The sequence below is a fragment of the Pelophylax lessonae genome (genome assembly GCF_965119305.1).
Source record: "Pelophylax lessonae genome assembly, chromosome: 3".
Lineage (NCBI taxonomy): Eukaryota > Metazoa > Chordata > Amphibia > Anura > Ranidae > Pelophylax > Pelophylax lessonae.
In genome coordinates this window covers 331,307,049-331,326,426 of record NC_138770.1, presented here as the reverse complement: position 1 = coordinate 331,326,426, position 19,378 = coordinate 331,307,049, and the positions used below count along the sequence as shown (strand labels likewise).

Here is a 19,378-nt window from a genome sequence, read left to right as displayed (position 1 = left end):
CTTTCCATAGTTTCTGGGATTCTATACCTGCACATTACCTGGGGCAAAAGCCTTTTTCCTGTGGTTTGTACTTTACCCCTAGAGACTGGCCAGGCCTTAGGCCATCCTGAAAAATGTCTATACAAAACTAAAACATGTGCATAGGGACCAGACTGTGGGAAATCAATGTAATCTATTTGAACTCCTTGGAAAGGACAGTCTGACTTAGGTGGTGCTTTTATGGGGTGCTTACAGCTCTACCAACATTGTACCTAGCACAGGTAAGACAAGAAGCAGTATATTTTGCAGCTACTCCAGGAAAACCTGGTGCTAACCAGTGTTGTATTACCAAGGTGGTCATTAGAGTCTTTGAGATATGACACGATCCGTGAGCTGCGGCTGCCACCCTCGGGTATAGGGCCTGAGATCAGACAGAAATGCTCCTCCATCCTCCAGCAACCAGTTACATCCTGTGTTGCACCTTTCTTCCGCCACTTCTCACGCTCCAGTGAGGGGGCTTTTTCTGCAATGATATCAAGATTGCCATACTTACAGGAGTTGGTTGCTTTCCTAGGAGTGTCAGTACCCGGATAGGGACCTGTTCCAGTGCAGCCTTCTTCGCTGCTCTGTCGGCCCTTGGGTTTCCTGCAGCTTCTTCTGTGTCCTCTCTTGCATGTGCCTTGGTTTTTTAATAAATGGCCACCTTGGTGAAACACTGGAAGACTAAGAACAGTCTCTATTATATCTGCATGCTTTTTCTTGGCTTATCAGCTGAGGTCAAAAAGCTACAAGCTTTCAAAAATATGACCAAAATCATGTCAATGTGAATGTTAACTCTTTAAAATTCACAGGCCTTTGCCAAAACCATCAGCTGCTTGTGCTTAGAACTTTAGATTTAATGCCTCTGCATTCTTTTTGTTTATTTATTGCTGTTACTACTGCATACCCAGTTACAGGCTTACCCTCCTCTGTTTACAAACATGATACATCTACATAAAGGGTCTCATCAGGGCTCCAGAGAGGAGCCTTTTTGGCAGGGCTCAACAATTCAGATTCTGCCATCATCAGCTCAAAAACAGTCATGGGGGGATATTTAACAAACATTTTTTCCCCTCCCCCTCTAATGCCTGCTCCTGTACTGGAAGTAAACTGGCTTAAAAACATTGCACCTGTTTTATCCAGAAGCTCTTTTGCAGGCTGTGGCCCGCACACAGCTTGAGGATCCTTTTATCACTAGGTCAAGCTGGCAAGAGACATATGCTACATACTGGATTAATGGGCACTTCATCTGAAACTGAACACTGACATTTTAACTCAACACAAACATTACTTTTTTTTTTTTTTTTAAATGACTTCCCCTTTTCCTTTGAAGCCAGGCAGGAAACCACTCTCACCCCTGTTACCGTTATTCCTTCTGTAAACCTTTGGGACTGCTTCTGATGGGACATGCGGACACAGGTTAGCTGTATACCTTATTTCCTGTCTATCTGGGGGTAGAGGGGGTGGTTGCAATTCTTTGCTCTAATGTCCTGTCTTTACACTATTTGTAGTAGGTCACTTTTTATACACCCATAATGACAGGAAGTAATGTAATTTTATCTTTCAAACAAATATCCTCTAAAACTTTGTCCCGAATTTCAAAAATCTTATCAGAGGTTCCTCTTTGGTTACGGAGGGTGCCCCTGAAATACCACTTAATATACCATAATAATTTAAAACGTTATTCTATTTTAAAACTTTTGGCTCAGTGCCAATAGGGTTCAATGGTCATGTTAATTGCGGTAACCCTTAATGTCTAAACAAAGATTCCTGGTTTAAAGGGCAACATATTATTTTTCATCTTAGTTTAATTTAATACAGAATAACCCCAAAAATATCATATGCCGTTCATTTATCATATAAAGAAACAATCTTTTCCTCCGTGCTACAAACTCCCAGCTTATAAACTACTTCCTCTTTTTATATCAAAGACACAGAGCCTGTTTTTTTTTTTTTTTTTTTCAGAATTAAAGGGCAATGAGCATCCTTACATTCTACTATTGAATACAAGATTGCTGTGCTTTCTCATGAAACAATTCAACACATTATTGTTTATACTTGTTTCAACTCATTTATCATAATACTCATTCAACTTCATACTCTCCTGCTTCTATATTTCTGCAACTGATTTTAAGTTTGTTCTTGCCAAATCTGTTTCATACACTTTACAAAAATCTGTCATATCCTATCTTATCCTACAACTAGGATTATTAGCTGTCCAACTACAGAACACTTTAATTGGCTGTGTAGCCCAAAGACTATGCTCCCAGAGCATTTAATCTTCGAATGCAAACTCCCTGGTCTGCCCCATTTATCTGGTAACCCTGTTACCCATACACTCTAAGGCCATGGTCCTAATGACCTTTCCCATCGACCCCTGGTCGGTATCTACGGAAACCCAGTTTCCCATTTCACTGTTATCCAAGAAATAGAATAACTACCTATAACTCCCAAGTACCCTGACCTGGACTTCGGCCCTCATAGCCGATACACAATATCAGGTTAACTCCCAACTACCCTGACCTGGACTTCGGCCCTTAGCCGATACACAATATCAGGATAACTTCTAACTACCCTGACCTGGACTTCGGCCCTTAGCCGATACACAATATCAGGATAACTTCTAACTTAAAATCAGCCTATTACCATATGCATATGTTTACATATATACTATAACATAGAGATAGAAACCTTTACATGTATATGAAATGTCAGGCTAAAACAGTCATATACATTCAATGCTTGCTACGTCTCAAATGGACACTCCGAAATGAGACCGCTTTACCAGAACACAACTGGGGGTCACGTTCCTGCGTGTCCAAGACACCCACAGTGGTGAGGGTTGACCCAACCTCACCTTTCGCAACAAACAACAAATGTTAGTACTTAGTAGCAATATATACACCGACTAAGGGTTTAGGTTCTTTAAGAGGGTATTACGTCAAAAATAAAACAGAGTTACCTGGACGTCATTGGATGGACTGAAAAACATTGTAAGCAGACAATGGGCTTACCTGGCCAGATATTTTCAGTGTATCCAATGCAGTCCAGATGTCTCACTCAGTCCGCAGATGACGTCACCTCTCCTGGGCTCAAGCTCGCCAAATTGTTGTGGAATTTTTCCTCAGGTACAAAATACCTGTTACCTGTTAGTCAGTGATACCAAATCAGACAATATATAGCTATATATATAATGAGATCAGACAAGACTCAAGATGGCTGAATCATAGTGACCTGATTTATTACAACATTGCTGGAGTTTATATATACTCAAATATGGGTTTGTCATTACAATCTGACGTACAGAAATGGGTTGTTATTAACATCTTTTATCCAATCAAAGTTAACAACTAATTATAGTAAGCATTATGTCAATCTAGATCGTGATTCTCTGTCATAAAGGGAAATTTCTTGGTGACACACAATAAAAGTTCCAAAGGGGCTTTTTAGAAGATATTATTGGCTTTGTGGTCAGCTGTCCAGACAGAGTTGATATTCTGAGAGATAGGGAATTTCCACTGTTTCGTTCATCTGATATATTCTTAGCCTTTGCAAGCTCAGTGACACATGTAAAGAAATCAAAGTAAAATGAGATTAACTCGAAAGACATTTTGTCTAAGATAACCATTCTAAATGCCAGTCAAGGCATCCTGTAAAGGCCAATAAGGTATCCAGAAAATGCGAGATAGGTATGCCACGACATCTGCAATATAACAAAGAGTGAAAAATTTAAGGGGGTCTGAATAATTTCCGTACCCACTGTATAATAGTCAGGGTGAGGGACTTGAACATAGACTCCTTGTTCATCTTTGACTCTGATAGACCAGGCATGACCTGATCCATCCGGGCGACGAACCTCCACCCTGTCGATGTAAATGGAGCGCCCAAAGTTCCATTGAGCCTTTACACTTTTGAACTTTTCTTTTAATTTCTCCTCCGGTTAGTCTCTGTATGGCTTGGGGACAAACAAGAAATCCCAGATCATTTCGTCACACCAAAAGTCTCTGAATTTCTCTACCAACAGCATCACCTCCCTGGGTGCGTATGGATAATCGTATCCATATTTGAGTGTCACTTTTCTCTGCAGCCACCTTTGCATTCTGGACAGTCGGGGGAGAGTCCTGCTGTTACCTCTCCCCTGTGGAGAAAAGAGGGTGCACACCCTCTGTATCATATGTTCATAGGCCCCATTCTGGTCTCTGGCCCTGGCAATGTTTCCTGGAGGGGTGAGGTCTGGGATCCTTTCCACATATGCATTACAGAACCCTAATTTCTGAGCCAAGTCCCCCCTTTCTATGGCTTCCTTAGCCTCTTGATCAAGTGTTACTGTCATGTCAGGACCTGGGGAGCTGCTCCCAGCTTCTGACCTCCAGTCCCACTAAGTTTCATCCACGGACCCCCAATCGTTGATCCCTTCTTCTATGGACCCATATTTGTTTTGAAAAGAGGGGGAATCAACATGTACGGGGCATTTTTCTCCTTCACTACTAATGCTGGAGGGTGAAGCCTGAATCACTGCAGGCTTTTCTGGCTGCTGGATACTAATGGGGCCGGATCCTGCCATGGTCACTGAGGTAGTTATGTCCTCCGGCCACCCTTCAATTGCCGGTGTGGGCATGGATCCCCTCCCAATGGAACTCTGTGGCCAAGTCCCCCTTCCACACATAGTGGACCCACTGACTGCTGGCAGGACCTCCAGCTGCATTATCAGCCGTAACATGCTCCTCCCGCCTCCGTGGAGGAACTTGGATTCAGTCCCGGTCACCTCCTGAGTAAGGGCTGATTCCCACATAACAGAGAGCTTTTTCGGTCAGCCCTCGCTCTTTTATGCCCAGAGCAGCAGATAACCACACTGCCCGCACCGGACCCACGCCTGCACTTTTAGTGTAACAGTAGCACACTAAGAACATCCCGCTCCTAGGAACTCCCGGCCACCTCCCATGCACAGTGCGAGTCTGCCTTTCGGTACTATCCGGATACTGGTGTCCCAGACTAGGGACGGATCGGGCTGGTGGATCTGCTCTGGGTTCTGCCTTGCAGAGTCTTCACCCATGGTGGCAGTGATAGCGGGCACACTCCTCATTTCTCTCACAAACGACATGCTCCTCTCTCCTACACATGTCTCCCGCACAGCCACACCTGAAGGAGGGGATATTGATAGAGTCCCCTTGGTCACTCCTGATTGGCTGGATGTTCCCGCTGTCTCCACCTTTTTGCCATATTGGGTGATGACTCCTCCTGCTAGGCAGATCTGCATGTGACGCTCTTTCCTGTGCAGTGCTGTAACTCTTCCCCTGCAATGCTTTCCAATGATAGCCCACAGGGAAGTAGCTGTTAAGCGGACCATGTCACTTGCTAGTGCTACATCCACTCTCCTCAATTGCACTAGGGACACAACTGTGTCTTCCTGCACTGAAGCCAGCTGTCCCTCCTTGCTTGGCAAGAGTAATATCCCGCTGTCGGTCGCACTGTCAATAATCCTCTTCCTAGCCACACATTTGCCATTTTCCTCTTCCATACTGTCTCCGAGGCTAGCCCCACTGCCCCTCTCGGCATGGCTGACTACAATCCTCACAGTATTGGTGCAATTACTATATAGAATAAATGTCCTGCTGTCAAAAGCACGGTCAACATCAGTCCACATAGCACGCACACACACCTGGCCCCTGGCACTTTTCTTCCTGTGCCCCGAGCCTCCATCTTCACCGTCCCCGCTGGGACCATCGGCGTCCTCTCTCTGTCCTCACTGGGATCCCTGATGCCATCTTTACTGTCCTCACTGGGACCTCTCCCTGTTAAGCAGTTGCAACACTCATTCACTCTCACTCTTTTTCCTTTGGCTCTCCATGTTCTGACAGCAGAGTACATTTCATAGTCCATATTAAAGGTTCTCATCAGATTACAATTGTTCCTTGAACATTTGTGTTGCCACGGACAACCTTCCATATGGGCTTCTACCTTCATCCCACTCTCCCTGCCTCCTGCAGATCCAGTCTCACACCTGCCTTGGCGCTTGAATGACAGTTCTGGGCACAAAAATTTACTTTTCTGACTTTTTCTTCTGCCGTTGCCAGGGGCAACTGGCCTAGTAACTAATGGCAAAATCTCGGACGAGCCCCCAAATGTAGAAATGTTTCCAGGCCTTGGGCCTGAGGTGGGTCTGCCCTCAGTACCGGTAAAACTTCCAACACATTTAAGTTGTGAACCCAGGTGTGAGAACTGAGACAATGACCATTCAGGCATCTTTGATTTTTTATGTTTAATGTATGTTGGGGATGGGAGAAGGGAATGAGTGGGATACTCCTCTGGCTCTTCTAGGCTTAACTGGGACACTGTACAGAAAAATGCCAGTTGGCGCTGTCTTAACGCCAGCTGAATGCCAGCCAATGCTTCCTGGCGCTTAAGGATACTGACTTGCTGAATAGTGCTAGAACTTTGACTTTAACTTATTTATTAACTCAGAAGACCCAGGACTGCAGAACACTTGACTCCTGATCGATTTAGCTCAAAAGTCACTGAACAGCTCTCTCCAGCCCTTCACTGACTGAGATATCTCCTTGTCACTGCTTGTGCTGCTGCAACTCTTAACTCTGTACACTGACTCTTCAGGGCCCGACCACTTGTGCCCCCTTTTTTCACTTCAGGGTCCTCTGACTAGGTACCCTCTCTAACACTTCAGGTTCCTCTGACTAGGCAACGCCTCTTTACAGCTAGCTGATTCCTGGATCCCTGGAACCTTCTCTGGAGTGGTCCCCTCTACACTTGGCAGACCCCTAGGGGTAGTTCACAGTACTCACAACCTTAGCAGGGTTTCCTGTAACTGAACCCCTCTTCCTCCACTTGTCCTCGGCACACCGTATCCCCTCTGCAGCTCAACTCAGCATTCTCTGGATTCCCAGGCAGCCACCCGGAACACCCAATCCTTCTGACAGGAGGAGAGACAGCCGTACTCTCCCTCCTGGGACTCTGCTTCCCGCCAAAGATGCTAGGTTTCCTCCACTGCCCAATGGTGAGAACCCTCTCATGGAGCCAGTGTGGAGACTCCCCTCTCAGCAGACACACCTGGGAGACTTCATAGCCAGCTGAAATCATGGCAGCCAAGGCCCACTATACTTTTACCTAGCACCTACCTGTAGGGTGCTACACTCGTATTGTGAAATAAATAGATTAATGGGTCATCAGGTATCTCTATTCCTATTATTTCCTTTATGTACAGTTGTACCTCCTGCCAACATTCCCGTATCTTCTTAGGGACTGTGCCATAGTGCCTATTTGATTACATCCTCTCCAACACAGAGGAGATTTTTCTGGCAGATGTTTTTGTGCCTTATCAGGTGTAATATACCATCTCGCCTTACATTTATAGCTCATAGCTCGTTTCTATCATATTTAAGTCTCTCGCCAAAACCATGTACAGCTCTTAGTACTTTACACACTTGTTGCTCTTTTATACGTGACCCTAACACCTTTTCCCATTTTTTGGTGAATGGAGGTATTTCTGAGGAGGTATTTCTGATCTCTTCAGCATCGTAAGTATTTTATAAATTTGGGATTTTATCTGTGAATTACACAATTGCTCTATTGGATTTCAATTCTCCTCCGATCTAATTGGTTGTGGTAGTGTTGTCACAAAATGTTCATTCATCTTATATTAACAGATCTCTTCTGTGCCTCATTTCCTCATATGAACAAATTTTCCCTTTTCTTATTATATCTTTTAACAATGTATTTTTAATCCATTTCCCATAGTTTGCCCTGTTTCTCTGCAAAAAATGTTGTTCCTGCTAGTTATATCAGTGGTGAATTATATTCCCATTTTGCTTGTTTGTAAATTATATCCCATACTTTAAAAACATTTCTGGTCATTTCAGTTTGCTGAAGACAATCAGACTAAGGACATGGATTACTGGAACCATGTCCTGTGGTCTGACGAGATCAATTTATGTGGTTCAGATGATGTCCAGCGTGTGTGGTGGCAACCTGGTGAGGAGTACAAAGACAAGTATGTCTAGCCTACAGTCAAGCATGGTGGGGGGAGTATCATGGTCTGGGGCTGCATGAGTGCTGCCGGCACTGGGGAACTACAGTTCATTGAGGGAATCATGAATGCCAACATATACTGTGACATACTGAAGCAGAGCACGCTCCCCTTCTTTTGGAGACTGGGCCGCAGGGCAGTATTCCAACATGATAATGACCCCAAACACAACTCCAAGATGACCACTTCCTTGCTAAGCAAGCTGAGGGTAAAAGTAATGGACTGGCCAAGCATGTCTCCAGACCTAAACCCTATTGAGCATCTGTGGGGCATCCTCAAATGGAAGGTGGAGGAGAGCAAGGTCTCTAACATCCACCAGCTCCATGATGTCGTCATGGAGAAGTGAAGGAGGACTCCAGTGGCCACACAAACTTTTGACACTTTGGGCCCAATTTGGACATGTCCACTTAGGGGCGTACTCACTTTTGTTGCCAGCAGTTTAGACATTAATGGCAGTGTGTTGAGTTATTTTGAGGGGACAGCAAATTTACACTTAAAGAAAAGAAAATAACCGTGCTATAGGTGAAGTAAATAAACAGAAAAGCTGCGATTTCAAGTGTGACCACACCCCCTAAAATTTGTTATACAAAAATCGCGCTAAGTGAAATGGAACTAATAAAAGTCCAAATAAAGTGAGTCCAATATTCCAAATAAAGTGAGTTCCAATATGAGTGCTGTGATTGGAAATGTGTTGTCAGTCCAAAGTCCCTCTAGGTAATGTGCTTACCGGAACTCGGAAAGATTAAGGCCCAAAATCCAGATCCGCAAACTTGATGACGTGGTAGTAGTCTTTAAATGAATCTGTGTCCATAAAAACAACAACAACACAGCATATACAGGCAGGGGGGTCCGTGCTTTGTCAAAACCACATTGGAATGCAGTCACCAGCACAATATATATGAATTGACGCAGGTGTTTTCAATCAGGTGACTGCAGACCCTGTTCTGAGGCCCCTTTCATTTCATCTGTTGACAGATGAAAAATGGACATCAATGCATCTCTATGGAAAAACAGATGTAAATGGATGATCATCCATTTACACCAGTTTACATCCGCATCTGTCATCATTCGTTTTTTTAAACTGATCAAAGGTCTTCTTTTCTTCTGTCATAAAAACGGATCGGACGAAAAACGGATGTAAACTGACAAATGGTCCACGTTTCATCTGTTTTTGTACAGGTAGTGGATGTAAAAACTGATGACCACTGATGAACAACTGATGACCACTGATGAAAAACTGATGAAAAACTAATAACCACTGATGAAAAACTGATAGCCACTGATGAAAAACTGATGACCACTGATGAAACACATCTGAAAACTTCATCCATTTTGATGTGATTGAACTGATGTAATGAAAGGGGTGAAAGGGGCCTTATAGTATTAAAACTTTACAAAACATTGTAAATACATTTTGACTTTTTAAGAACAAATTAAAACCAAAGACTAAAGAACAGAAACAAAAACAAGAACTCTATAAGATATAGCAATGCATCATTATGCAATTCTCCCTCATTCAAGTGGCACATACATATATGTATCTAAAAGTATATCTCAATCGGGAAGAATAAAAACGTATCAAAAAAGTATCAAAGAAATGGGGGAAATGGTCGATAATAAACACATGCACATGTAAATTAAATGAGACAATGCATATCATGGACCATTGGAGAAATGATCAAAGAAAATAATCAAAGTGTCATTACCTTTAATCATAAAAGTGAGTCAAATCCCATTTAAAGTTCTAATCTGTAAAGTGAATATCCAGAACAGTTCAGGTTTACATAAAATTCTGAAGCTGTCACTCTCTCTTCTAGGTTAAAAGATCTATTAATAGAGTTGCAGTTTATGAATGTTTTGACACTGTAGGACCTGCCACCAATGTTAGATTGAAAATGATCCCTTTTGATGATACGTGGAAAACGCGGACATTTGTTATCCGCACACTTGAAATTACCAACAAAATCAAGCCAAATTCTCCTAAAGGTAGGTGAAATAAAATCACTAGGTAATAAGGCATTGCTCAAAGAAGGGGCTCGTCAGGATACTGTCTTTAAACCTCTATACAGAATATTGGCATATACCTTATCCTCATATAAGATGGGGATCTGTTGTTTGACTATCTTTTTTATTTTTTGACCTGCAAGTCCCCTGGATTCAACAGCATGGCCGGTGTTGAGGAGCAGAGCTTGTTGCCCTGGAGATATCCACCTCCCCCTGGACTTGTGCCGCTGCTCTAAACAGGAGAAGGAGAGTAGGCCAGCTTCTTGTGTACCTGGCGGCTGGGCCCTCTTTCACTGCTGACGTCTCTCACCTCTTCAGTCACAGGCAGGGGTGCAACTTGGAACCCTCAGCTGCTGGGCTATTCTGCTCAGTTGGCCGACTTCTCCTCAGACAGCGGTGCTAGCACTGTCCCTCTACCGTCCTCCCTCTATTTCATTGCCTGCCTGCTGGGCTAGATACACTGGCTATTTCTTCCTGCTGCTGCCCTGCTGACTCTTCTGCCAAGCACCTCCAAAGCCACTGCTCTCTGCCACTGAATGCTGCCTTCTGCCAAGACAATCTTTACTAAAGACTTCATGGTCAGTTAAGCAAGGTAAAGGGGGGTATTATACAGTAGCTCCTTTGCTTGCCCTGACTACCTGCAATAACCCTGCTGGCTGAACCCTTTGGAGCCCCTCCAGCATCCAGAAAATTCCCCTACACACACCATTGGACAGGGGCAGAGTGCCAGAAAAAGGCCATTACAGTAAATTACATTTGCTGCAAAAAACATGGTAAAGGCAGAGGCAATACCCATTAAAATGTTTACAAACAAATTGTGCCCACTTTTACCATTAGTAATAACTAATAATGTTGTTAGGGTTTATTTGGTGCTCATGGGTACATTTCACTAGAAATACATTTTAATATGCTTACAATTAGAAAGGAAAATAAATATTTAAAAAAATTGTAAAAGCAATTCAAATATTGGATATGTATTAATCACATAAATTATCTACTTACCCAAAGTTTCTGGTATTGATGTATTTAATCAAATCAAGCTCTACAAGACAAGTGTGGTTTGTACATATCCACCGAGTACTCTTACAGAAACTACAAGAGAAAATGTTTCAAATAATTAAAATAATTAACAGTGTTTAAACTTGAAATGCATAAATTACTTAGATGTTAAAAATAGAAGTAAACACTAAAAACCAGGTGAATTGAGATTATATAAACATTCAAAGATACATCAGGCATTGTGACAGACCCAACCAGGATAGAGGTTTTTGGAGGTGACTGCAGGCTAGCCTCTTGCCTACTGACTATGGGCCCTTGCTTTTAAGGAAATACTACGTTTTGGGAGGTGTTTGCCTGGGGGACCCTTGAAGTGGTCTTGCTTTGGATTCATTGGTATATGTTTTCCCAAAACACACAGACTCTAAGAACTGGAAGACCCATATACATATTTAGAGGTCTCTAGGCCCAAACCAGCAATGACTACAGTACTTAGACTAATGCCCCATACACACGTGCAGATTATCTGAAGACTTTTGTCTGCAGACTTACCAAAACCATATAATATGAAGTCAAACCTAAACACTTTCAATTTGTATGCAATCCGGCAGGCCCTTGCACTACATAGAAAAGGTAAATCTGAAGACAAAAGTCTTCAGATAATCTGCACGTGTGTATGGGGCATTAGAGCTGATACTAATATAATCAGCTCAAGCAACCTGGTGCTGGAGGTCTCCTGCCATAGTCTGTATATTAGGGTGTTATGTGCTTATTAACCACTTTACCACCGGAGGATTTTGCTGTCTTAAGTCTGGGCCACTTTTTGCGATTCGGCACTGTGCACCTTTAACTGACATCTGCGGTCATGCAACACCGTACCTAAACGAAATTTACGTCCTTTTTTCCCCCACAAACAGAGCTTTCTTTTGGTTGTATTTGATCACCTCTGCAATTTTTATTTTTTGCGATATTAATAAAAAATGCAAAAATTTTGAAAGAATAACAATATTTTTCTACTTTGACAGTTAAAAAATATCCAATATATTACATTTTTGTCATATATTTAGGCCAAAATGTATTTAGCTACATGTCTTTGACAAAAAAATTCTCAATGAGTGTATTTTTAGCCGCTTTAAGACCGGAAGATTTTACCCCATTCCTGACCAGGCCATATTTTGCGATTCGGCACTGCGTTACTTTAACGGACAATTGCGTGGTCGTGCAACGCTGTACCCAAAGTAAATTGATGTCCCCACAAATAGAGATTTCTTTTGGTGGTATTTGATCACCTGTGCGATTTTTACTTTTTGCGCTATAAACAAAAAAAGAGCGACAATTTTGAAAAAACAACAATATTTTTCACATTTTTTATATGAAATCCCCCCCCCCCCCCCAAAATGTAAAAATCAGAATGTTTTAACATTTTAGGCCAATTTGTTTTCTGCTATATATGTTTGGTAAAAAAAAAAAAAAAATCGCAATAAGCGTATTTTGATTGGTTTGCGCAAAAGTTATTGCAGCTACTAACTACGGGAAATTTATGTCATTTTTATTGTGTTTTATTTAACTAGTAATGGCGGCGATCTAGCGGCAATCTGCAATTTTTTTGACACTTTTGGGGGTACCAGTGACATTACTACAGTAATCAGTGCTATAAATATGCACTGTTACTGTAAAAATGACACTGGCAGGGAAGGGGTTAACTTTTATTGGTGATCAAGGGGTTAATGTATGCCTGGTGCTTACTAACGTGTGTGTGGGGAGGCGACTATGTGACACAGGCACAGATCGCAGGTTGAGCTATGCTGAATCCTGCCTGTCACTTAGGAGATCCGCCCGCTTGGTTTACAAAATCGGGGAAGAGCAGCGGTGATCACCGCCTCTCCTCCCCTGGCCCGACTCCCGCTGTCACTGAAAACAGCGGGAGCGAGCCTCCAGCGGTGCGCGCGCTGCCGAGAGAGGAGAATGTCCGGTGACGTAGGTCTATGTCGCCAGACGATAACGAGCCACAGTGAGCAGTGCTAAAGTGGTTAAGTGTATCTCTCCCATTGTGTTCATTCCCATTGTTAATTAAGTTAATTGAGTCACCTATTGCTTCTGTCTGTTGGCTAATGTGACTTAATGGGCCATACACACTATACAATTTTCTTTAGATTTTTTCCTTTAGATTTTCCAAAACCATATAACATGAGGTCAAGTCTAAACACTTTCAATTTATATGCAATCAGTCAGGCCCTTGCACTATGTAGTCGAAGGTAAATCTAAAGGAAATCTGACAACAAAAGTTGTATAGTGTGTATCCAGCTTAAGGCTCCATGTACACGGGACGTTGTTAAAAGTCCCTTTGAATGCTGGAATTTTTAGGACGTTTGAAACGTCCGTTTGGTCGCGTTTGTACCTGCGTTTAGCAGGCGTTTAGCAGCGTTTGCGGGCGTTTGCGTTTAGAAGCATTCCTAAGGGTCAAAAAAATTATTCCCCTTTAGAATGGAAAAACGCGAACGCTAAACGCGGGTCATCGCGTTCGGACGCGTTCAGACACGTTCGGACGCGTTTGTGCGTTTGAAACGCCGGGAAACACACGTTCGAACGCAAATAATTGCGTTCTAAAAACAGTCCCTGAACGCAACTGCCTGCAAATGACTGTAAAAGACCTGGTGTACATGGACAGATAAGATAAAATGTAGATGGGTTCAGGGGCTTCTAAAAAAAAACGCCCAACTGCTCCTAAACGGCCATTTCCAGCATCTCGTGTACATGGAGCCTAACTCTTGGAGTTATCTATGATGGGATTAGACTTGTGTCAGCTTTACCTCATTATCTAAACCACTGTGTGATGTTTTGGGCAAATATTTGGTATTATTGTTCAAGTGGTGAGGGGCCTACTTTTCAAGTGTATAAAATATCTGGGATATAAACAGCAATTTCTTTGGTTCTATCCCAGCATCTTGTTTGTGTACAATGCTTGGGGTAAAAAGAGCTGGTATTAGCTCTTGGTCTGCTCGGAACAGTTTGGAGGGCAGGAGGCACTGGTTGGCACAAGGAAGCGGTTCCTTCACAGGCATGTTGTTAAAAATCTACTCAAAAATTAAACAAGATTCGAAAATAATGTGCAGAAGAATCTCTAATCAATGATAACCAACATAAAAAATGTAACCTATTGTATCATTAGTTTTCCTTTTTCAGGCTTAGAGCATTTTCAGTTTGTATAGAAAATACCGATTGACATTGTTAGAATTTCAATGTCCTTGTCATTTTCTGTGAGCTGAAAAAAAAAGCACAATCAGCTTTATCTTCCTTCTACAAACTACAAATCCTATCAGCCCTAATGTAATGAGGGTAAACAAAGGTAGAAAATGTTTATTTCCTTTATGACCGCCCAACACATATGTGCGTCAACAAAAGGGTGGGCTTAAATTGTCCTCACACTGCACATATGCATTTCCAGGTGGCCAGAGTTTATGTACCAAAAGCGTGCCAATTGCACTCACTGCACACTCCTAGCACAAAGTCTGAGCTGTCAAAAAGGGTATATGTACATGATGTGACATTTTCGGATGAATGGGTGCTCAGTCTGTTGCTGGCGGCTCGCTTCTGCTGTGATTACATATAGCGGAAGCCGATCAGTGGGTACACGGTGGCCGATGTCCGCCGGCACCTGACGATCACTAGGCAGAGAGATAGAATGGTGATATTCCTATGTAAACAATGCAGATCGCCTTTCTGACAGAGGGGAAGGGATGGAATTTGTGTCCCTGCAAAGCAAGGAACAAATTACATCTCTTCCCCTAATAAAAACATCTAACACATTATAGTAAACATTTGTTAGGCACACAGTTAACCCTTTGATTGCCCCTGATGTTAACCCCTTGCCAGCCAGTGTCATTAGTCCAGTGACAGTGCATATTTTTAGCACTCTTTACTGTATTAGTGTCACTGGCCCCCAAAAAGTGTCAGTAAGTGTCAAAATGCAATATTGCAGTCCCACTATAAGTTTCTGATTGCCGCCATTACTAGTAAAAAAAAAAAATTGAAATATCCCATAGTTTGTAGACGCTATAACTTTTGCACAAACCAATCAATGTACGCTTATTAGGATTTTTTTTTTTTTACCAAAAATATGTAGCAGAATACATATTGGCCTAAATTCATGAAAAAATTTGATTTTTTTCAATTTGTTTTATTTGATATGTAAAAAGGTAAAAAATAGTTTTTTTTTTTGTTTTTGTTTTTTCAAAATTGTCAGTCTTTTTTTGTTTATAACGTAAAAAATAAAAAAAGCAGAGGTGATCAAATGCCACCAAAATAAAACTCTACCTATGGGAAAGGACATACATTTCATTTGGGTACAGTGTTGCATGACCGCACAATTGTCAGTTAAAGTAACGCAGTGTCGTATGGCAGAAAATGGCCTGGTCATGAAGGGGGGTAAATCTTTCGGAGGTCAAGTGGATACAGAAATGCCAGGGTGGTTACAAAGGGGGTTAAAGTTTAACCTGGGTTTCAATCATGGCTTCCTCCATAGGGGCAAGCAATGTGTAATTCACAGGATTATCAGGTGAAAATAATTTTAAAAAGCCTGAAAAATTAAAAAAATTGAGTCACCACTTCTACAGACTGGTGATCTGCAATAAATTAAAGCCTAAGACTCTGTTCACATATATGCTAAGTTGGATGCGGGTTTCCCTGCATCCAATTTCACATTACAGGAGAGTGTGACCTGCTCTCAATGGAGCCGTTTCTCACACCTCCTGGGCAGGGGCGGTCCACATACAAAAAGGGTCCTGTGTGTCTTTGGTTCTGATTCAGGTGCAAATTCAGGCAAAAATTCGGACCTGATTTGCACTTGAAATGGTGAACAGGGACGCACTGGACCCCATGCTGTTGTTGCCTTATGAGGAGTTTTTGTGTAATCTCCTAGAGTAATTGTAAATAGATGGGTGTAAATATATAGGTACGAGATATTGAGTTTTGATTTCAAATACCTAGTTGATCTATGATTGTTGAAGGTTAAGTTGTGTGAACCAGTCTCACCAGTAGTGTTAAACCAATTTAACAAGTCCGTTTGACATGCCAGCCTGCTATTTACATTTAAACACATAAATGGATAAGTATGTTTGAAATGCATGCCTGGGCTACCTGGGAGGGGTCTGCTATTCACACCGGAAAACATACTGATATGCAAAATAGTACCACTCTGTAATTAAGTTCCTGTTAGCCAAACATCTTGGGGCCAAGGCAATAGTGTTAATAGGCCATGCCATGTCCTTCCTTAATTCGGCCTCCATATCAAAGGCACCCTCATTAAGATATGCAATGAAGATGGACCATTTGTTGAGGGTTGGACAATTTGCCCCGGATATGTCCTTGCATATCTAAAATTTAAATTCCAGAGCAAATCAACAAGTATAATTAAATTCCCCCTCCAACAGAGAGGAGGGGTTAGCAAGGGGCTGAATTATGCTAAGCTAGGCGAGGAGGAAGTTGTCCAATCCTGAACGAGATACGCCCAGAGGGAGGAACAAGGCAGGATAGCTGCACCAATCAGAATAGCCCTATACAAGTCTATGGGATAGAGGTGTATATTAATCCAAGGTGAGCAGAGAAGAGGTAGGAGCCATGGACCTGACAAGGGGGACCCCATATCATCTTAAACCACTGGTAAATATCAGGACACCACCTAGCACTTAAATGTATACATGTTTGTATTATTTGTTATCTGTCTTGCGGTGCATATCATAATATTTTGAATCTCATGCACTATATGTGTTCAGTTAAACTATGAATATTTTCTTTTTTTTGTATGTACTAGAGATAAAATTATTGTGAATTAATTTAGGCTTCAAGGCTACTTATCAATAAATTAATATTGCTGTTTTGAAACTTTCACTCATGGTCAAAAAACTCTCATTTAACCCGAATATTGTCTGAGGTATCATAAATCTCATAACTTCTGGGTAACACTGTGAAGCGCGGCCACAACATGTGTGAACAGAGCCCGAGAAATTAACAAAAAAAAAAAAAGACATTGTTGCAGTGACCCCCTTCCCCCACATTACACTGCAAGGGTTAGTTGCTCAATATGTCTAGTGGATTGAAGAGGAGGCTGTTTCACTAATCTGATTCCTTGCTCCAGCTTCTCCAGCATTCTCCTCTTCTACCAGAAGCTTCAGTCTGTAGCTGCAGTCTCAGCATCATCACTTACAATACAGGGACATTAACCCTGTATCGTACATTTAGGAGGCTGGAGTGCAATCACAGGCAGTCACAGCTCCTTACAGAGCAGCTGCAGGGGACCGGTTGCAGCATTGGAGGGAGCCTGTTGGAATTAGGAAAAGATATTACACCTTCATCTTCTGCCCCCAGACTAAACCAGTATGTATTCCTTGCAGTGCAGGGGGCCCCACTGCAAGGGTGGATTTATACATTTTCTTGAAGTTGGTCTTTAAAGAAGAAGTAAACTCTGCATTCTGTTTCTATTTTTTTTTTATATATATATATATATATATATATATAATGTCAATCTACAGAGTGTTATCAATCACTGCACAGGGTAATGATAATCAAAATGCTTATTACTTACTATTTTTTTTGGAATAAAATTGTCTTCCTGGAATTGGCTGCACCATCTACAGTAATGATTTCTGCCTCCCCTGTGGATGTAATTTCCACCCTTCCTCCTTTCCCTACCCGAAATCTTGTGCATGCGCGATCGCATGCTATCCAAGCGTTTTTTTCAATCAGCGTTACTGCAGTAGGAGAACCAGGAAGCTGCGAAGGAAAGGACAGTATCGCGAGTCTTTGTAGCTGTGCCGCTGTCAGAGGAACTGACATACACGCCTTGATGGAAATGGGGAAATGGCACATATAGCGTGCTGTGAATCAAATGACAAATGAATATTGTTACTAATGTGGCTTAGAATGTGAAAAAGTTTTGATGAAGAGTTTACTTCCTCTCTAAATTAGATACACTTGAAACCAAACTCCATCTTAAAGTTTAGTTTTGTTGTTTTAGAAAGCATAGGAAAGGGTGAGAATCCCATCTGCCTTTTATCGCTATCTGTTTCCTTATTAAGGACATTTCTGCTCACATCTTATTCCAATAGCATCAGGTCAAAGGAACAGGGAGTAAGATATGCTTTAGGAAATCACTTCAATGGCTACAAGGACAGCAGCAAACACATTTTCTAGTACAGTGTAATGTTTATTAGAACCTCTGGTTAGTTTACATTGCTATCTGTATCTTTTTGTCCCTGTAACCTTGGCCCTGGATTTTTTCTCTGGTCCTGGCATCACAGGAATATCACTGTGACAGGAAGTAAGGGAAAATCCCCATAACTGAGGTTACAGACAGCAGGAAAAACCCGATGGGATAAAATGTTTTGGTTGGGGAAATAAATGTTAAATAATAAATAATAAAGGAAACAATGTGATAGTACATCCTACATTTTTAGTACATCCTATATTATAAAAAAAATAAAGTAATCTTTTGAAAGATAGTTAAGAGCTATTCAAACCAGAATGCAGTTTTTTGCATGTTTCCCACACAGCAGGTGCACATGTTGCCCGTGCAAGAATTGACAACTAACAGTTTTTCAACAATTCATGCCTACAAAAGCTTTAATTGTTAGACTGGGTTCACACTGTTGCAGCCGCAGCTTCATGCCTGGGGTCTCACAAATGCAGTGCGTTTGCAACCACCAAATCTCATGGTACTGCAGTACCATGTGTTTTGGTGCAAAGCGTTCTAAAAAAAGTAGTGCTGACACTACTTTATCTACGTTTTTAGTGCATTTTGAAGCCCATTCAAATGACTGGACTATTAAAATTGCACTGCAGATAATGCATGTGTTCTGAACCAGCCGTCCTATTCTTATAAAAATAGCTAAATGTTATTGGTTAAAATATTTCTGATAACCAGTATCCACTTACTGTATATAAAGACCTAGAACCTAAAGTAAGAAAATGCAGTTGATTCTGTTAGAGACTATGTCAATGGGCTATGGGTTTGTGATTGCAACGCAGTTTGCATTTGATATCAGTTTGAGATGCCCATGAGATCATTTACAGTAAGCTGACCTGCACTCCTTGAAAAGCATTTCTAATTTGAATGACTAATTTTGAAATTCATAAACAGTATAATCTGAAAGATATGAGATTTATATGCTGGCTTCTGGCACCAATACTTCTGTATGGATATGCAGCAAAACAGCTTCAACATTATAGGATAAGTCCAGTTGACCAACTAGTCAATATTTTAGCTGAATATTCTATATGCTGAGTTATGTTATTGAAAGTTATTAGAAATAACAAAACTGTATGAAT

General features: G+C 41.7%; 1 protein-coding gene across 1 annotated transcript in view; it reads right to left on the bottom strand.

Moving 5' to 3' along the window:
- TINAG (tubulointerstitial nephritis antigen) overlaps positions 1-19,378 on the bottom strand; it is a gene marked incomplete at its 3' end in the record, with an annotated part of 264,210 nt that overhangs the window by 181,800 nt on the left and 63,032 nt on the right. Inside the window, exon 3 of the mRNA XM_082250233.1 lies at positions 11,063-11,152. Coding sequence (XP_082106359.1) covers positions 11,063-11,152 — 90 coding nt within the window. The remainder of the gene's footprint in view (positions 1-11,062; positions 11,153-19,378) is intronic.